Source organism: Leptopilina heterotoma, unplaced genomic scaffold (genome assembly GCF_015476425.1).
Source record: "Leptopilina heterotoma isolate Lh14 unplaced genomic scaffold, ASM1547642v1 Lhet_218, whole genome shotgun sequence".
Classification (NCBI taxonomy): Eukaryota; Metazoa; Arthropoda; class Insecta; order Hymenoptera; family Figitidae; genus Leptopilina; species Leptopilina heterotoma.
Window position 1 is genome coordinate 1,349,175 of NW_025110935.1, and position 16,717 is coordinate 1,365,891.

The 16,717-nt window shown below is 21.5% G+C and overlaps 1 protein-coding gene across 1 annotated transcript; it reads right to left on the reverse strand.

Moving 5' to 3' along the window:
* Nucleotides 1-795: 795 nt before the first annotated feature.
* On the reverse strand, nucleotides 796-16,318 carry LOC122501913 (neprilysin-4-like). Its single transcript, XM_043611696.1, has 18 exons — nucleotides 16,180-16,318; nucleotides 13,846-13,973; nucleotides 13,325-13,486; nucleotides 13,139-13,222; nucleotides 12,819-13,030; nucleotides 12,468-12,725; nucleotides 9,704-9,817; nucleotides 9,321-9,462; nucleotides 9,096-9,213; nucleotides 8,850-8,940; nucleotides 8,483-8,659; nucleotides 8,152-8,252; nucleotides 7,808-7,866; nucleotides 3,359-3,401; nucleotides 1,758-1,825; nucleotides 1,544-1,653; nucleotides 1,288-1,455; nucleotides 796-957 (listed from the first exon to the last, which is right to left on the reverse strand). The coding sequence occupies exons 1-18, from the start codon at nucleotides 16,197-16,199 to the stop codon at nucleotides 796-798; spliced, it is 2,217 nt and encodes a 738-aa protein (XP_043467631.1). The 5' UTR covers nucleotides 16,200-16,318.
* Between the last annotated feature and the right edge of the window lie 399 nt (nucleotides 16,319-16,717).

The window sequence follows — 16,717 nt, forward strand, 5'->3', positions numbered from 1 at the left end:
AATCAACGTAAATTAGTCACACGTAAAAAATGTATATATATATTCGATTTAAACTTGATAAAATTTACTCCAAAAAAATTGAAATTTAGAATTAAAAATATTATTTTTACAAAACCTTTTTTTTTAGTATTTTAGAAAAAATTTAGAAATTTAGAAGAAATCATTCTAAAAATTAGAAAAATATACTTTAGAAATAGTAAAATTTATGTTGGAAAATAATTTTTAATAACAAATTGTACTACGTCGATAGAAAATTAAAAAAAGAATTTTATACAAAAATTAACTGTTGAAAAAGTAAACTTTTTTATTTACTTTTAATTCGTTAAATCCAGCTAGTAAAATTGATAAAATCCGAAGTAAACTTTTTAGTTAAATTTACTATTAAAGAAATTTATTTCCAAAACAATTTTTTTAATTTCCGAAGAAAAGTATTTTTTTTATAAAAATTAGAAAAATTTACTATTCTTCAAAAATAGTCAAATTCACTATTAAAAAATTTTTGTTTTGGAAAGAATCTTTTCTTCTCTTGAGAAAAATTAAAAAAAATTTTTTTTTTAAATTAGAAAAATTTACTTTAGAAGAAGTAAAATTTACTCTGTATAAAATAGTAATTTATGACAAACATTAATTACCATAGTAAATATTATTTCTTCATTAAAATAATTGTAATTAAAAATAATTAAACTCATTGGTCATTTTTAATAAATTCTCAGTCAAATTTGATTTATTGATATCGTGAAAAATAAGATTTTTTTCACTATGAACGATAATGATAAAATTAATTAATTATTCTAATCAACTCCATAATCTACACTTGTTTTCTTCTTTAGGACAATTAAATGCTTCACTAAATCCATCGACATTTGCCAGTGCTCCATTAATTCTAATCGAAGGTTTTGAGTGTTCGTCAGTCTTCAACTTCTTTAAAAATTGTGGTGTTGCACTAAGACAAGAGGCCTGTATAAAACAAATTAAAAATTACTTTAGTGTATTTTTAAAAAAGACCCAAAATTTTCTTAAAACTACCTCAAAAATAATTTTTCGTCACAAATTATACATATTATTTATATTAGAAATTAGAAATTAGAAATTTTATTATTATGTTATATATTGTACAAAAACAACCTAAATTCATCTTGAAGATAGGTCCATTTCACCAAAAAGCGTCACAAATTATAAAAAAAAATATATTAGTACTAAAAAAGCAAACAATTCAAACATTATATTTAAGTAAATCTAACAATTACAAGCTATTAACTAGTACTAAAAATATAACTTATAACTTACAAAACCATAAGAGACAAAAAACATTTTATTTGAATCAAAATTTTCAAATCCAGGTAAACTTTGATATTTAATGTTGTCTTTTGTCATTTTCTCCTTGTAAGCTCCATACGCTGCCATCAATCCCAAAGTATCAGCAATATTTTCATCTCGAGTTTGCTTTCCGTTTACCTTTATACGAAAATTTTTTATAAAATATATATATTTTAAAAAATTTTTGTTTAACAATTGATATAGGTACAAATTGAGTTTTAATTACCTTATAATTGTAAAATTGAGTCTCAAAACATTCAGCCTTCTTCGTATATTTATAAATCATTTCGTCTGACCACCAAGGAATGCGATTACCATTTATATTATACTTTCGTCCTGATAATTAAATATTACACAAATTTTAGAATGATAATAATAATAGTAATATAAAGAATAATAATACTGTATTTAAAATTGAAAATTATTATTTAAAGACCTACCACTGCCATCAAATCCATGAGACATTTCATGACCAATAATAAAACCCACAGATCCATAATTTAAAGCACTGCAGAAAGAATTAAAAAAAAATATGTTTAATTAATTTAATATTAAAAAAAATAATATAATAATATATCAATATTGTTTTACAATTCATTTTTCTCGTAAAATACTGAATGGATTGAGCTTTGAAATTATTTCAAACAATTCTTATCTCTTAATTTTTTTGCCATTGACTTTGTCATTGACTTTAACTTTTATATTCACTCTGACTTTCACTTTAACGTTGACTTTCATTTTCATTTTAACTTTCAAAATCAAAGTCAGAGTGAAAATAAAAATTAAAGTTATGGTCATAATAAAAGTCCAAAGTGGAAATTGAAAGTCAATGTCAAAATCAAAATCGATTCGAAAGTCAAAGTCAAATTAAAAAATTACACCCCAGTCAATTCTGAATTTTACAAAAAAAAGTTAATTCAGGGTTGCTACGCTTTTGCTCTTTTCAAATTCCCTGACATTTTCAGATTTTCCAGGTTAAAAAACGGAATTTTCCCAGAATTTTCAACTGAAATTCTTTTCTTTAAGTCAATATATTTTTTAAATAATTTTTGAAAAAGTTCTTTGTAAATTTTCAAATTCTTTTGTTTAAAATTTCATTTTACGAAATTTCGATTATTCTGACATTTTTCAATTAAATATATTAGAAATTAAAAACTTCAAATAATAAAAAAAAGTCCTTTAAACTTATTGAGAAAAATTAATTCTATCGAATTCTTAATTAAAAGTATGAAAAGTTCAAATTTTCAAAGATTTTAATTTGAAATTCCTTTGTAAAATCAATATATTTATTAGAAAATTCTACGAGAATTCAATTATTTAACTATAAAAATAAATATTTTATTAAACAATTGAATGTTATTCTTTAAAATTGAATTTTTATAAAGAATTTTATTAACAAATTTTAATAAAATTTTTAAGAATTAATTAATACAATTTTCATCAAAGAATTTGAAATTCCGCCAAGAATTTTATAAAAAGTTTTAAAAATAATTGAATTTCGAAAAAAAAATGTTATTATTTACAAAGGTAAATTGAAATTTTGATGAGAATTTTATTAAAATTATTTTGAAAAAATTGAATTGTTACGCAAAGAATTTCATTAAAATTTTTGAAAATAATTTTATTCTTTAAAGAAATTTAAAACTGAAATTTTTACAAAATTTTAAATCAAAATCTTTTCAAGTTCATCTACTTATGAACATTGTTAACGCAATTCTTTTAAAATTAAATTAATTCTGAAATATTTAAGTGAAATTAGATTTGAAGAATATACACAATAACTTTAGAAAACAACAATTTTCCAGGATTTCGATCAAAATTCCCTGACTTTTTCAGGTTTTTCCAAGGTTTTTCCAGATTTCTAGATTTTCTAAATAAAATAAATAAATAAATAAATAAATAATAAAATAATAAAATAAGAATAAATAATAAATTAAATAAATAAATTTTCTAAATTTTCTAAAATTCTAGAGCAATTTCTAATTGCAAATTATCTCCAAGTCACGTGACCTCACAGTCGCAAACAAAGAAAACTACTCACAGTGGTAACTCTTCACTGAACATGGGAGTTGAAAGCTGCGCCGCTGTAATAGCTTTTAAATAAATAATAATAATTGGGTAAGACTCCGTCAGAAAAAAAGCGATTTGCAAGTGGTCTTCCGATTTCTTCGAAACCTTGGGAAATAGAAGTCTTATATGAATTAAATTTAACCCTAAAAGGATTTTGAAAAATTTTCAAAATGGCGGCCGCTACGCCATATTGAAAATGAGTGTTGCGTTTTTTTCAAAAATTAATAACTCTGCAACTTTTTGATCGATTTTAATAAAATTTACAGGCGATATAGTTAAAAATACGTAGTTTAATTTGATATTATGAACAAAAAAAAATTTCCAAAATTTGTCAAAAAAAAGTCAAAAAAATTTTTTGAATTAATTTTTAGTTCAGTTGGCCTAATTTTTGAATTTTCTAATAAGTAAATATCGATTCCTTGTAATTTCACCTTTCATTTCATAAAAAAAAATTTATGGAGACTCTAATAGTTCTCGAGATATTGCGACTTTAGTGGGAGCGCGTACCGCGGAATTAAACTCCGTAGCGAGGCGGAATATGAAGCGAGCGTACAAACGTGCACAATAGGGTGTCCGTAACAATGCGACTTTCGAATTTTGTTTACGCCACCCCCCAGTTTAGTTCCAATAAAATAAAAAAAAATTTCCCAAAATTTGAAGCCGATTGATTAATATTAACACGTGCCAGAGATCCATCGAAATTTCCCATTAAAAATACATAGGAAAAATGCACTTTTTAAAAAAAAATTCATAACTTTTTTAATTTTCATGCAAAAAATTCTCCAGGTCACATTTGCCTTCATTTTTAGCTGCACTATAAGATAGCACTTTGCCAAAAATTTAATTTTGAAAAATTTTTAAAATGGCGGATGATTAAAGTGGGTCATAAAAATGCACCACAATATATCCAAGGTTTTAACACATAAGTGTTGTCAAAAATTCAAAAAAATTTATTACTCGGGGCTATTTTCGATCGTTTATCATGAATCTGATATTAGAAATTAATTTTCAAAATTTTGGATCCAATATGGCAGGTTCAAAATTTTAATTTTCTACATTTTCGAAGTAAATATTCTAAAACAACGTCAAGGGCGATATTTGGAAGCGCTATTTACGAATCTAATGTTAAAAATTTATTTTTTAAATTACCGAATCTAATATGGCATGGCGGATTCAAATTTTTTTTAAATATTCCTTTAATAATCGATTTTAAAGAGCAGAGGTATAAAAAGTTAAATTTCTATAAAAGAGTTTCTAAAACATCCCAATAATTATTTTTTGTAAATATTAATCTATAAATTAATATTTAGACTATTTACTTAAAAATGTAGAAAATCATAATTTTGAATCCGTCATAGTGGATCGGATAATTTGAAAAATAAAATTTTAACATTAGATTCGTACACTCAGAAAAAAATTTGTTCGAATCAACCAAATTTTGGTTGAATCAACCAAATAAATGCATTGCTATACAGTCAACCAAACGTTTGTTTGATTCAACCAAAAAATTTCTTCCAATACGTTTATTTGTATTAACCAAATGCTTATTACACTTAACCAAAAAATTTTATTTAATATAACCAAAAAATTTGTTTATTTCAAGAGAAAAGATTTGTTTGATTCAAATAAATAGTTTTAGTAAACGTATTTGGTTCATTAAAATAAATATTTTTGTTTACTTAATTTTGTTATTTATTTTCCTCTAATAATATTTGAATTTCCTAATTTAATATTTTCTAGTACGTATTATTGGTTAATTTATAATTTATTATATAATTATTGATATTTTAAAATTATACATATAATAAATTATAAATTAACGGCGCGACTTCTAATCCCATATAGATGATTTACTAGAATATTTGCGAGATATTATTTTATTTCTCAAAACATCACTTTAGTATAATTTTAGCTCTAAAAAATAATTGTAAGACAGAATGCTTATAGGTAAATAATGTCTTATTAAGTAATGAATCATTAATCAAATTTTAAGTAAAAATACTTTTTAAACAACATAAGTCTTAATTGAAAGAATTTTTTAGAATAAGAATAATAATTAAACAAAAATATCTTTAAAACTAAAATAGATTTGAACGATATTTTATAGAAAAAGATTACAATTTGTAAAAAAATTTGTTAAGCAAATATTTAAAGTCTCAAATTCTTTGTTTAATAGAATATTTATGTGCCAATCTTTCAATTTTCAAAAAATCTTATTTATTGGAATATATGTTTAAATAAACTTTTATTAATACAATGTATTATTTAGAAAAAATGATATATGAAAAAATGTATAATTTAATTAACTCTTGTATGACAAAAATTTTTCTTAGGCAAATGGTAATTTTATAGAATGTTAATTAAAAAGAATATTAATTTACAAGAAATGAAAGTGAAACGAATTCTAATTTAATAGAATACTTAAATGTCTGAATTATAATTTGGCAGCATGTCAATTCGATCGATTTTATATTTGTAAGAAATTCAATTTGACATAACATCAATTTATAAGAAACACTTTTTCGTAGAATTTTAATTTATCAGAATTGTAATTTTGTAGAATATTAATATTGCCAAATCTAATTTTAGTAGAAATCTGCTTTATCAGAATGATCAAATGTTCGAATCTTCAAAATTTCTAATTTCATTTTTACCTACAATCAATGTGACATAAATATTTGGCGCAAATTTAAAAATTGACCAATCAGAAATTAAATTTTTAAAATTTGCGCCAAATATTTATGTCACATTGATTGTAGGTAAAAATGAAATTAGAAATTTTGAAGATTCGAACATTTGATCATTCTGATAAAGCAGATTTCTACTAAAATTAGATTTGGCAATATTAATATTCTACAAAATTACAATTCTGATAAATTAAAATTCTACGAAAAAGTGTTTCTTATAAATTGATGTTATGTCAAATTGAATTTCTTACAAATATAAAATCGATCGAATTGACATGCTGCCAAATTATAATTCAGACATTTAAGTATTCTATTAAATTAGAATTCGTTTCACTTTCATTTCTTGTAAATTAATATTCTTTTTAATTAACATTCTATAAAATTACCATTTGCCTAAGAAAAATTTTTGTCATACAAGAGTTAATTAAATTATACATTTTTTCATATATCATTTTTTCTAAATAATACATTGTATTAATAAAAGTTTATTTAAACATATATTCCAATAAATAAGATTTTTTGAAAATTGAAAGATTGGCACATAAATATTCTATTAAACAAAGAATTTGAGACTTTAAATATTTGCTTAACAAATTTTTTTACAAATTGTAATCTTTTTCTATAAAATATCGTTCAAATCTATTTTAGTTTTAAAGATATTTTTGTTTAATTATTATTCTTATTCTAAAAAATTCTTTCAATTAAGACTTATGTTGTTTAAAAAGTATTTTTACTTAAAATTTGATTAATGATTCATTACTTAATAAGACATTATTTACCTATAAGCATTCTGTCTTACAATTATTTTTTAGAGCTAAAATTATACTAAAGTGATGTTTTGAGAAATAAAATAATATCTCGCAAATATTCTAGTAAATCATCTATATGGGATAAGAAGTCGCGCCAAATTAACCAATAATATGTATACTAGAAAATATTAAATTAGGAAACTCAAACATTATTAGAGGAAAATAAATAACAATTAAGTAAAATATTATATATGTATTTCTTCATATTCCGCCTCGCTACGGAGTTTAATTCCGCGGTACGCGCTCCCACTAAAGTCGCAATATCTCGAGAACTATTAGAGTCTCCATAAATTTTTTTTTATAAAATGAAAGGTGAAATTACAAGGAATCGATATTTACTTATTAGAAAATTCAAAAATTAGGCCAACTGAACTAAAAATTAATTCAAAAAATTTTTTTGACTTTTTTCTTGACAAATTTTGGAAATTTTTTTTTGTTCATAATATCAAATTAAACTACGTATTTTTAACTATATCGCCTGTAAATTTTATTAAAATCGATCAAAAAGTTTCAGAGTTATTAATTTTTGAAAAAAACGCAACACTCATTTTCAATATGGCGTAGCGGCCGCCATTTTGAAAATTTTTCAAAATCCTTTTAGGGTTAAATTTAATTCATATAAGACTTCTATTTCCCAAGGTTTCGAAGAAATCGGAAGACCACTTGCAAATCGCTTTTTTTCTGACGGAGTCTTACCCAATTATTGTTTAAACAAATTCTTTTTTAATATATGAGTAATTAAAATTAAAAACTTCAAATAGGCGATTTTCATTTTATTTTGCAAGTGCTGCATGAAAATTATTCTGTTAGCTCATGGTTCTGTAAAAATGTAGATCTTTAGTTTTAAATACAGAAAATTGTAATAAAAATAAAAAAATGAGTTTTTACGCAAAAAGAAGTGCAATAATTTTCGTTCAAACTTACCTATAGTATTGGTTGAAGATAAATAATAAGCATTTGCCATAATTGGTGACATAAGCCATCTGTAGCATTTACATTACATATAATTTAATAATAATTATTTAATTAATTATTTATATAATAATTAATTAAAATATGGTTAACAGTTGAAAATTCCAAATACTCTTTAAATTTGAATTAGTAAAAATATTTACTAATTGGAATTAGTGACTGACTTTTTGCCTTTGAATTAGTAAATTTTGCTAATAAATTAGCAGAAATTACTAATTCAAATTTAGGAAGTATAATTAATTATAGTTAACATAAAATTATTACAGAAATATATATACATAGTAATAATGTCATACCGTTTTTTGTCATATGGTTTTCTAAAATCCTTTGTATAATTTCGTGATATGAATTTAAAATAATTCATTGCATTTTCAAAATAATCTGGACCAACTTGCAACTGCAAAGAAATGTTTATTGCTTGCAAAATTACAAATTTTAATTGTAATCACTTGACATAAGTTTCATTTGACATCAAAATCACTGAATATTAATTTCAATTGACATAAACTTCAATTGACAAAAATGTCATTTGACATAAAATTCATTTGATGTAAATAATTGTGTCAAGTGAAATTATAAAGATTTGAAAGTATCGTTTTAAAAATTTGTTAAAATTAAAATACTTACCCCATCATAGTGTTGGCTAAAATTACTCGACGACAAATACCATTCTGGATAACCAATTTGAACATTCATTGAGTTAAGTTTATTCCTTGTTAACATTTTTGTTTCACTATTCATCCAAGTGGACCTCGAAATATCTTTATCAATTTCTTTACGGATTTCTTCAGCCATATCTTTTGCCTGTACAAATAAATAATTAATATTTCTTCTACTATATTTACGACTTATTTTACTTTATTTTGCTTTCTGTTATACTCATAAATTAGTGAAAATTCCACTAATTAATTAAGGCAGTCCAAAGTTGATAAATATTTCCTATTCATTGAAAATATTAATAATTCAGAAAAAAGTAGTGCAAAATGTAACTTACAGTTTTTTCTGTCACATTAGAGAAGTGATTCTTGATATATTCGATAGTCATCCCATCCTTCAAAGGCATATCATTCAGACAAACTTCCCACCTAGAAATTTCAGAAAATTTACGAATTTTTAATTTCATTTATTTGATAATTAATAATAATTTTAAAAAAATCAATTAAAAATAATTAATTTTTAATATAAAGGACATTTATATCAGTAAATTTTTTAATTCAATGATAAAATCAAAGTCTGACACCTTTCTGATTCTTTGATGATACCCATAGCACTGTTTGTCATATCCGTTAACCAATCTCTTGTCGTTTTGTCTAAATATTTAAGGACATCAATTATAAAAGTCCAATGAATGTAATTCACTGAAACATAATTATATCTTTCAATTATACATATATCTATAAATTTTACAGAAAGGAAAATAAGAAGAAAAAATAATTATTTCTTGTAAATTTTTGGTAAATCGTACCAATCGTCCTTTCAGGTGTACGATTTAAAAGTTCAATTAAGCTATCAATATACATTGTATCAAATAAAGCCACTTTTTTTGATGCACGAATAACTATATTAGTATTGACGAATAAGGCTCGTATCATTTGGAGCCAATCGATCTAAGAATAAAATACATAAAATCATTAGCAACAATAAGATAAAAATAAAGTACGAAATTTTTATAAAATTCGATAGCTATTTTTCTACTACTTCTTTTCAGTAAACTAAACAATTTGCAACAATTTAAAAATTAATTAATGAGTGAGAAGCCTGGACCTGAAATTATGTTAATTAAATTAATCATTATGTTATAATTATTTACTATTATATTATATAATAAAAAATGACTGTTTTTTTTACCTTTGCTCTCTGTTTTGTATAATTTTTTCGATCAGTATATAGCTGGAAATCCTTAATCCGCATTTTACTGTTTACTAAGTCCATATGGACTTTTATATCCGGAGTAGTTTGAATCTAATAAAATTTTTCAATCGTAAAACTTATTTTTAATTTTCCCAATGACTTTAATATTCATTTTTGTTAATATATCATGCACTGACAAAAAAATTTATTTGACTCAAATAACCGATTACTTGACAAGTATCAATTCAATTAAATTATCAATTCAATTAAATAAGCATTCAATTTTATTTCAATTCAATAAAATCTTCAATTAAATATTTAATTGAATCAAATCATTTTTATTTGAATCAATTAAATTGTATTTGAACCAATAATTCCAGTATTTGAAGAAAATATGAATTGAACCATTTAATTGACTTAAATGAAAATTATTTGATCCAAGAAAATGTTTAATTGATAATAGTCAAGTAATCGGTTATTTGAATCAAATTAATTTTTTTCAGTGTAATGAATATAAATAATAAACTTCTTCAAAATTATTTTTGCAATATTTCAATTCAATTATTATTTTCTGGAATTTTAAATTAAAATTCTTCTTTAAACAATTATTTTTAATAATTTTCGAAAAAGTATTTTTACAATTTTCAAATCCATTTGTTCACTATTCAATTTTACGAAATTTCAATTATTCGAAAATTCTTCAATTAAATATATATTTGAAAATAACATAACTTTCAAAAAAAAATTCAAATAAACCTTTTGAAAAAAAATTAATTTAACAGAATTGTTTAATTTGAAACCTTTACAGAAATCAATTATTTCTAAAAATTCATGCTATAATGCTTTTAATATTTAATAATTATAATTTAAAATTTTAACTGAAATTCATTTTTAAATCAATTTTTATTAGAAAATTCTCATAAAGATTTTTTTTATTTAATTTGTTTTATGAACAAATTTGTAAATAACTCAATTTTTTTGACAAATTGTAATAAAATTTTTAAGAATAATTACATTCTTCGAGAAATTCTATTAAAATTGAATATAAAATAATTGAATTTCTGTGATGAGTTTTATTATTTATGAAAATAATGAAATTATTGAGAAGAAATTTATAAAAAATTTGTAAATAATTGAATTCCTTGTAAAATTTTAATTATTTTATGAATTAAATGTTTGCGCAGAATTTCATTACATTTTTTTAAAATAATTGCATTCTTTTGGAAAATTTTATTAATATAGTAGATATTGAAAATCATTTAATTGAGGAAAATTTTTGAAAATAATTGAAATTTTTGCCGAGAATTTAATCAAAATTATTTTTAAATAATTAAATTGATTCGAAGAATTTTATAAAAAATTTTTCAAATAATTGTATTCTTGCAACGAAATTTATTAAAATTTTCAAAAATAATTGAATTCTTACGAAGAACTTTATTAACATTTTTTTTAAATAATTGAATTCTAGATGAAAATTCTTTATGAAAATAATTGAATTATTGCGAAAAAATTTTATGAAAATTGTGTTTGTAAATATTTAAATTCCTGCGAAAATTTTATTTTTTATGAAAATAATTGAATTAATAAAAAGAATTTTATAATTTACGAAAATAGTTGAATATCTGTAAAAATTTTATATTATTTATGAAAATAATTGAAAAAATTTATAAAAAATTTATGCAAATCATTGAATTATGGCAAAGAATTTTATCAAAAAATTTGATAAAAATTTAATTTCTTCGAAGAATTTTATTGAAGTTTTTCATAATCTTAATTAAATTCTTTTGAAAAATTTCTTTGAGTTTCTTTAAAATAATTGAGTTTCTTTAATAATTTTAATTGAAAGTTTTTAAAGTAATTGCATTTTCTATGAACAATTTCTTTCAAGTTTTTACAATAATCCTCTTTCAGGGTGTCTAACAAAAGATTAAGAAAAAAATTCCCTGACTTTTTACTAATTTTATTTTTGCTTTCTTATTGGGACAATAATATGGTAACTGACATATTTAACAATAAATTAATATCTAATGATAGAAAGAAAGAATAATAAAAATCTTCTAAGTTTTGTTAAATTAAAAAAATTTTTTGTTCACAAAAAATTTTAATTTTTGTATAAATTTTTAGAAATTTTCCTGACTTTCAATAAAATTTTCTGTCATTTCCTGACTTTTCCCTGACCGTTAGACACCCTGTATTTCTTAATAATTAAAATTAAACATTTAATTCTTGTATTTTCTTAAAATTTTTAGAAAATAATTGAATTTCTTGAAAAATTTCTTTAATTTATTGAATACAATCGACTTTGTTAATAATTGTATTGAAAATAATTGCATTTCTAAGAAGAATTTTATTATTCATGAAAAATAATTTCATTCTTGCGATGAATTTTACTATTTATAAAAACAATTAAACTGTTTCGAAGGATTTATTAAAATTTTAGAAAATAATAATTGGATTCTTTCGAGAAATGTTATTAAGGAATTCTTTCATGAAATGTTATTAAAGTTGTATTAAAAATAATTTAATTTTTGCAAAAAATTTTTTTTCTTTTGAAAATAATTGAATTTTTTCAATATTTGTAACTTCTCAAAAATTCTCCAAATTGTATCGTTAAATTTACGAACTTTTCTTGATTTTTCAATAAAATTACGGACTTTACGGACCTTTTTTTTAAAAAAAAAACTGACTTTTACGGACTTTAAACAAATTTACCGACTTTTAGGGGATTTAATAACTGAATAAAAACAAATTCAAATATTACCGCTTTCAATGATTGTTGAAACGTTATTAAATTGAAGGCATCGTCTACGATATTTTCTTTCGTTCCTCCTAATATCGATTTTGAATAATTTCTAGCAACATTAATTAGAAGTCTCATATATTTAAAAACTGGACCATTGCGATCAATATTAGCATTATCGGAATTAGAATTGAATGAAATAATTTTTTCATAAGAAAAACTATTCGCTTTGTTATCAAACATTCTTTTAATAATCAACGAGTCCTCGGGTTCATCAATCTGTACAATTTTATACATAAAATTATTATCAAAATATAGAATTAAATTTTTTAAAAATTCAATAAAATCAATTAAAATCTAATTAATTTTTACCACAATTATTTGACGAGTGGAATTATCTAAATCAGGTTGAATGCTGATATCAAACAAACTGTATCCACCGATAATTTCAGCATAATATTGAGCAACATCTTGCCAAGTTATTTTCTTATTTTCCCATGCACTTTTATTCATTGCCATTGGCCAACCTCCTATTTCTTCTAAAATATTCGTCAATGGTTCCAAACCCTTTTCGTCAATTCTTACTGAAAAAAATAATTGAAAAAATGAATCATAATTTTATTTTAAATTATAAACCGGTGTAATCATTCAAAATGTAATATATGTTTTGCAGGAAATAAGCAATTACCTACCTTCGTCCATGCAAGATTTGAACCATTTTTTCTCTAATGTTAATGGAACACTGTCCTCGGGACTCGATGGTTTTTCCAAAATTTCTAAGAAAAAAAAAGACAGTAAATAATGAAAAAAAATTATAATCACATAAACCGTAGAATAAATTTTTTAATTTTCCAATTCATGTTATAATGTTGAATTACTTTTTAGAATTAAATTTATGTCTTCTCCCATCATTGAATTCACATCCAACTTAAATTTATCTTCAGGAACCGGATACTTAGTTGGCCAAGAACCACAAACATAGGAATAAAAGTCTTCGCAAGGATTTACTGTATCATTCATTCCTTCTCTTAATATGCTGGCTGAAAGATTGAATTTTCCATGCAGATTGCAGAATTTGTCGCACAAAAATTATATTTAAAAAGGTAACAAAAAGAAATTCAAGAAGAATTAGATTAAAGATCTTTTTCATTTTTTTAAAGATAGCTGAACAATTAAACTTAAAAACTTAATATTTTTAAAGTATTTTTTTATAAAATTCCCTGGTTTTCCTGACTTGTGTCAACCCTGAGATTATTTTTATTTTTAAATGAAATTTCATATTTTCAATTAAATTTCTAAATTTTTTTACCAAATGCATTATTTTATTTCCACTAAATAAATAAATTAATAGTATCTGAAAGAAACATATTTTTACTTATAATATAAACAATAAACTTACATAAACTATGACATTCACTGGTTGTGCAAATTTCCGAAATATTTTTCTCTCCATTACTTTCGGGTGCAAGTGACTTACCCTCAACTATTTTGTACGAACCAACAATGACTAAATATCCGAAGAAAACTCTAGAACATTTATTATTATTATTATTATTATTATTATTATTATTATTATTATTATTATTATTATTATTTTTTTACCATATTTACAATAATTATTTCTATTACTACTATTAAATTATTATCATATATATCTTTTAATTTTTTATTATTTAAATTTATTTTACAGTGAGTTGAACAATAAATAAGTAATTTTTTTTATTACGACCGAATATCATTTCTATTGTTTCAATTATTATCGGCTCTTCTAATTATTTTTCACCTAAGTGCCTATATAATCCCTGACTTTTCCCTGATTTCCAGACAAAATTTTGACTTATTCCTTGACCATGATTACTTTTTAAAATCAATTATTTTTAATAATTTTTGAAAAAATTTTCTTTAAGAATTTTCAAATCCATTTGTTTACAATTCGATTCTATCAAATTTCGATTATTCAGAAATTCTTCTATTAAAAGAATAAAAATAAGAAAATAAAAACTTTTGGTAATTTTAAAAGAATATTCAATTAAATTTTTTCAAAAAAATTAATTCTACATATTTGTTTGTTAAAAGTATGAAAAATTCATATTTTTTAAAGATTTTAATTTGAAACCTTTTCAAAATGCACGCTATCCTAATGCTTTTAGTATTCAATTATTATTTAAAGTTTTAACAAAAATTAATTTTTAAATCAATTTTTATAAGAAAATTCCACGATAATTCAATTATTTAAATACAAAAATAAATAATTTATTGAATAATTGAATGTTTCTTAAAAATGAATTCTCATAAGGAATTTTATTAACAAATTTTTAAATAATTGAATTCTTTTGACGAATTGTAATAAAATTTTTAAGAATAATTACATTTTTCCGCATTTTTCGAGGAATTTGCTTAAAATTGTATTAAAAATAATTGAAATTCTACTATGAGTTTTAGTATTTATGAAAATAATTGAATCTTTGGAAAAAAATTTTATTATTTATGAAAATAATGAAATTATTGCGAAGAAATTTATAAAAAACTTGTAAATAATTCAATTTCTGTGAAATTTTTAATTATTTTATAAAAATAATTAAATGTTTGCGTTTTTTTTTAAATACTTGAATTCTAGCGAAAAATTTTATAAAAATCATTTTAAATAATTGAATTTTTTCGAAAAATTTTATGAAAATTGTGTTTGAAAATAGTAAAAATCCTATGAAAATATTATTATTTATGAAAATAATTGAATTCCTAAAAAGAATTTTATTATTTGTAATATTCCATTATAATCTAAAATTTTAACTCAAATCTATTCTTAAATCAATTATTTTTATTAGAAAATTCTACTAAAATTCAATTATTTAAATACATTAAAACAATTTATTGAATAATTGCATGTTTATTAAAACGTAAATTCTCATAAAGAATTTTATCAATAAAATTTTGAATAATTTAATTCTCTTGACGAATTTTAATAAAAATTTTGAAAATAATTACATTTTTGGAGGAATTCGATTAAAATTGTATTAAAAATAATTGAAATTCTGCGATGAGCTTTATTATTTATGAAAATAATTGCAATTTTACTAAGAATTTTATTAAAATTTTTGAAGTTTTGCCAAGAATTTTATTTAAATTTTTTTAAATAAATAAATTTCAGAGAAGAATTTTATTATTTATAAAGATAATTGAATTTCTTCAAAGAAATTTATCAAAATTTTTAAGAATAATTCAATCTGATATTTTATTAAAAATATATTGAAAATAATTGAATTCTTAATAAGAAATTAAAAATAATTGGAATTCTAACAAGTATAATTTATCAAACATTTTTTTTAAATAACTATAAATTTTTAAATAATTATCATAAGGAATTTTATCTCAAATTTTTAAATAATTAAAATTGTACAATGAGTTTTATTAATAAAAATAATTCAATTCCCAAAAAGAATTATATTACGTATAAAAATAATTGAATCCTTGTAAAAAATTTTATTAGTTATGATAATAATTGTATTATTGCAAAGAAATTCATAAAAAAAATTCGTAAATAATTGAAATGTAAATAATAAATCATAAATAATGTTTAGAGTATCAGAAAAATATCATTTTAAAAACAGAAAGTTGTATAATTAAGCTTTTCTAAATGTCATAAACTTTTGGATGAGAATAAATAGAAAGAGAATTATAATTATTAAAATTCATTAAGATAACAATGAAAAATGTTAAAAATTTAAATACTCACAAATTAACGATCTCAAACATATTCTAAACTAAATAAAACTTGAGTAAAATAATTATTATTCTAAGCTTCACCTCCAATGGCTCTTAATTCAACAATAAAATCGGTTATAAAAAAATTTACACTTTTATATGCTCTTCTCTTACGCATGCACGTGTTAATATTACTTTTATTGTTTACCTGTGATACACTTGTTATATACATAGTAAAATAGTTTTTTTTCTATTATTATTACTCTATTCCTATTGCTACATAGATAATATATTACCATAACGATATATATTATAAATTCATAGTATAAATACGATACTATATCTATTTATATATTGTTATATATTTAAACTAGCCATCTTACCAGTCTTCAACGCTTATAAAATTGAGATATTTAATATTTCGAAATTTATAAATTATTCTCAAATAAATTTTGAATTACTATTTTCAATTAAACTTAAACTACAAAAATTGTGCAAATGCTACATTTTTAATTGCTATAAAGAATTTTTTATTTTCTAAAATGTATTAATTAACATATTTTCCATAT

What these genes read in the sequence shown, in the direction of transcription:
- LOC122501913 (XM_043611696.1), bottom strand. Translation starts at nt 16,199, where the DNA reads ATGTTTGAGATCGTTAATTT. An exon ending in TACACCTGAAAGGACGATTG is followed by an intron (nt 9,214 to 9,320) that starts GTACGATTTACC and finishes ATTATGTTTCAG; the next exon opens with TGAATTACATTCATTGGACT. An exon ending in TTAGCCAACACTATGATGGG is followed by an intron (nt 8,253 to 8,482) that starts GTAAGTATTTTA and finishes ATTTCTTTGCAG; the next exon opens with TTGCAAGTTGGTCCAGATTA.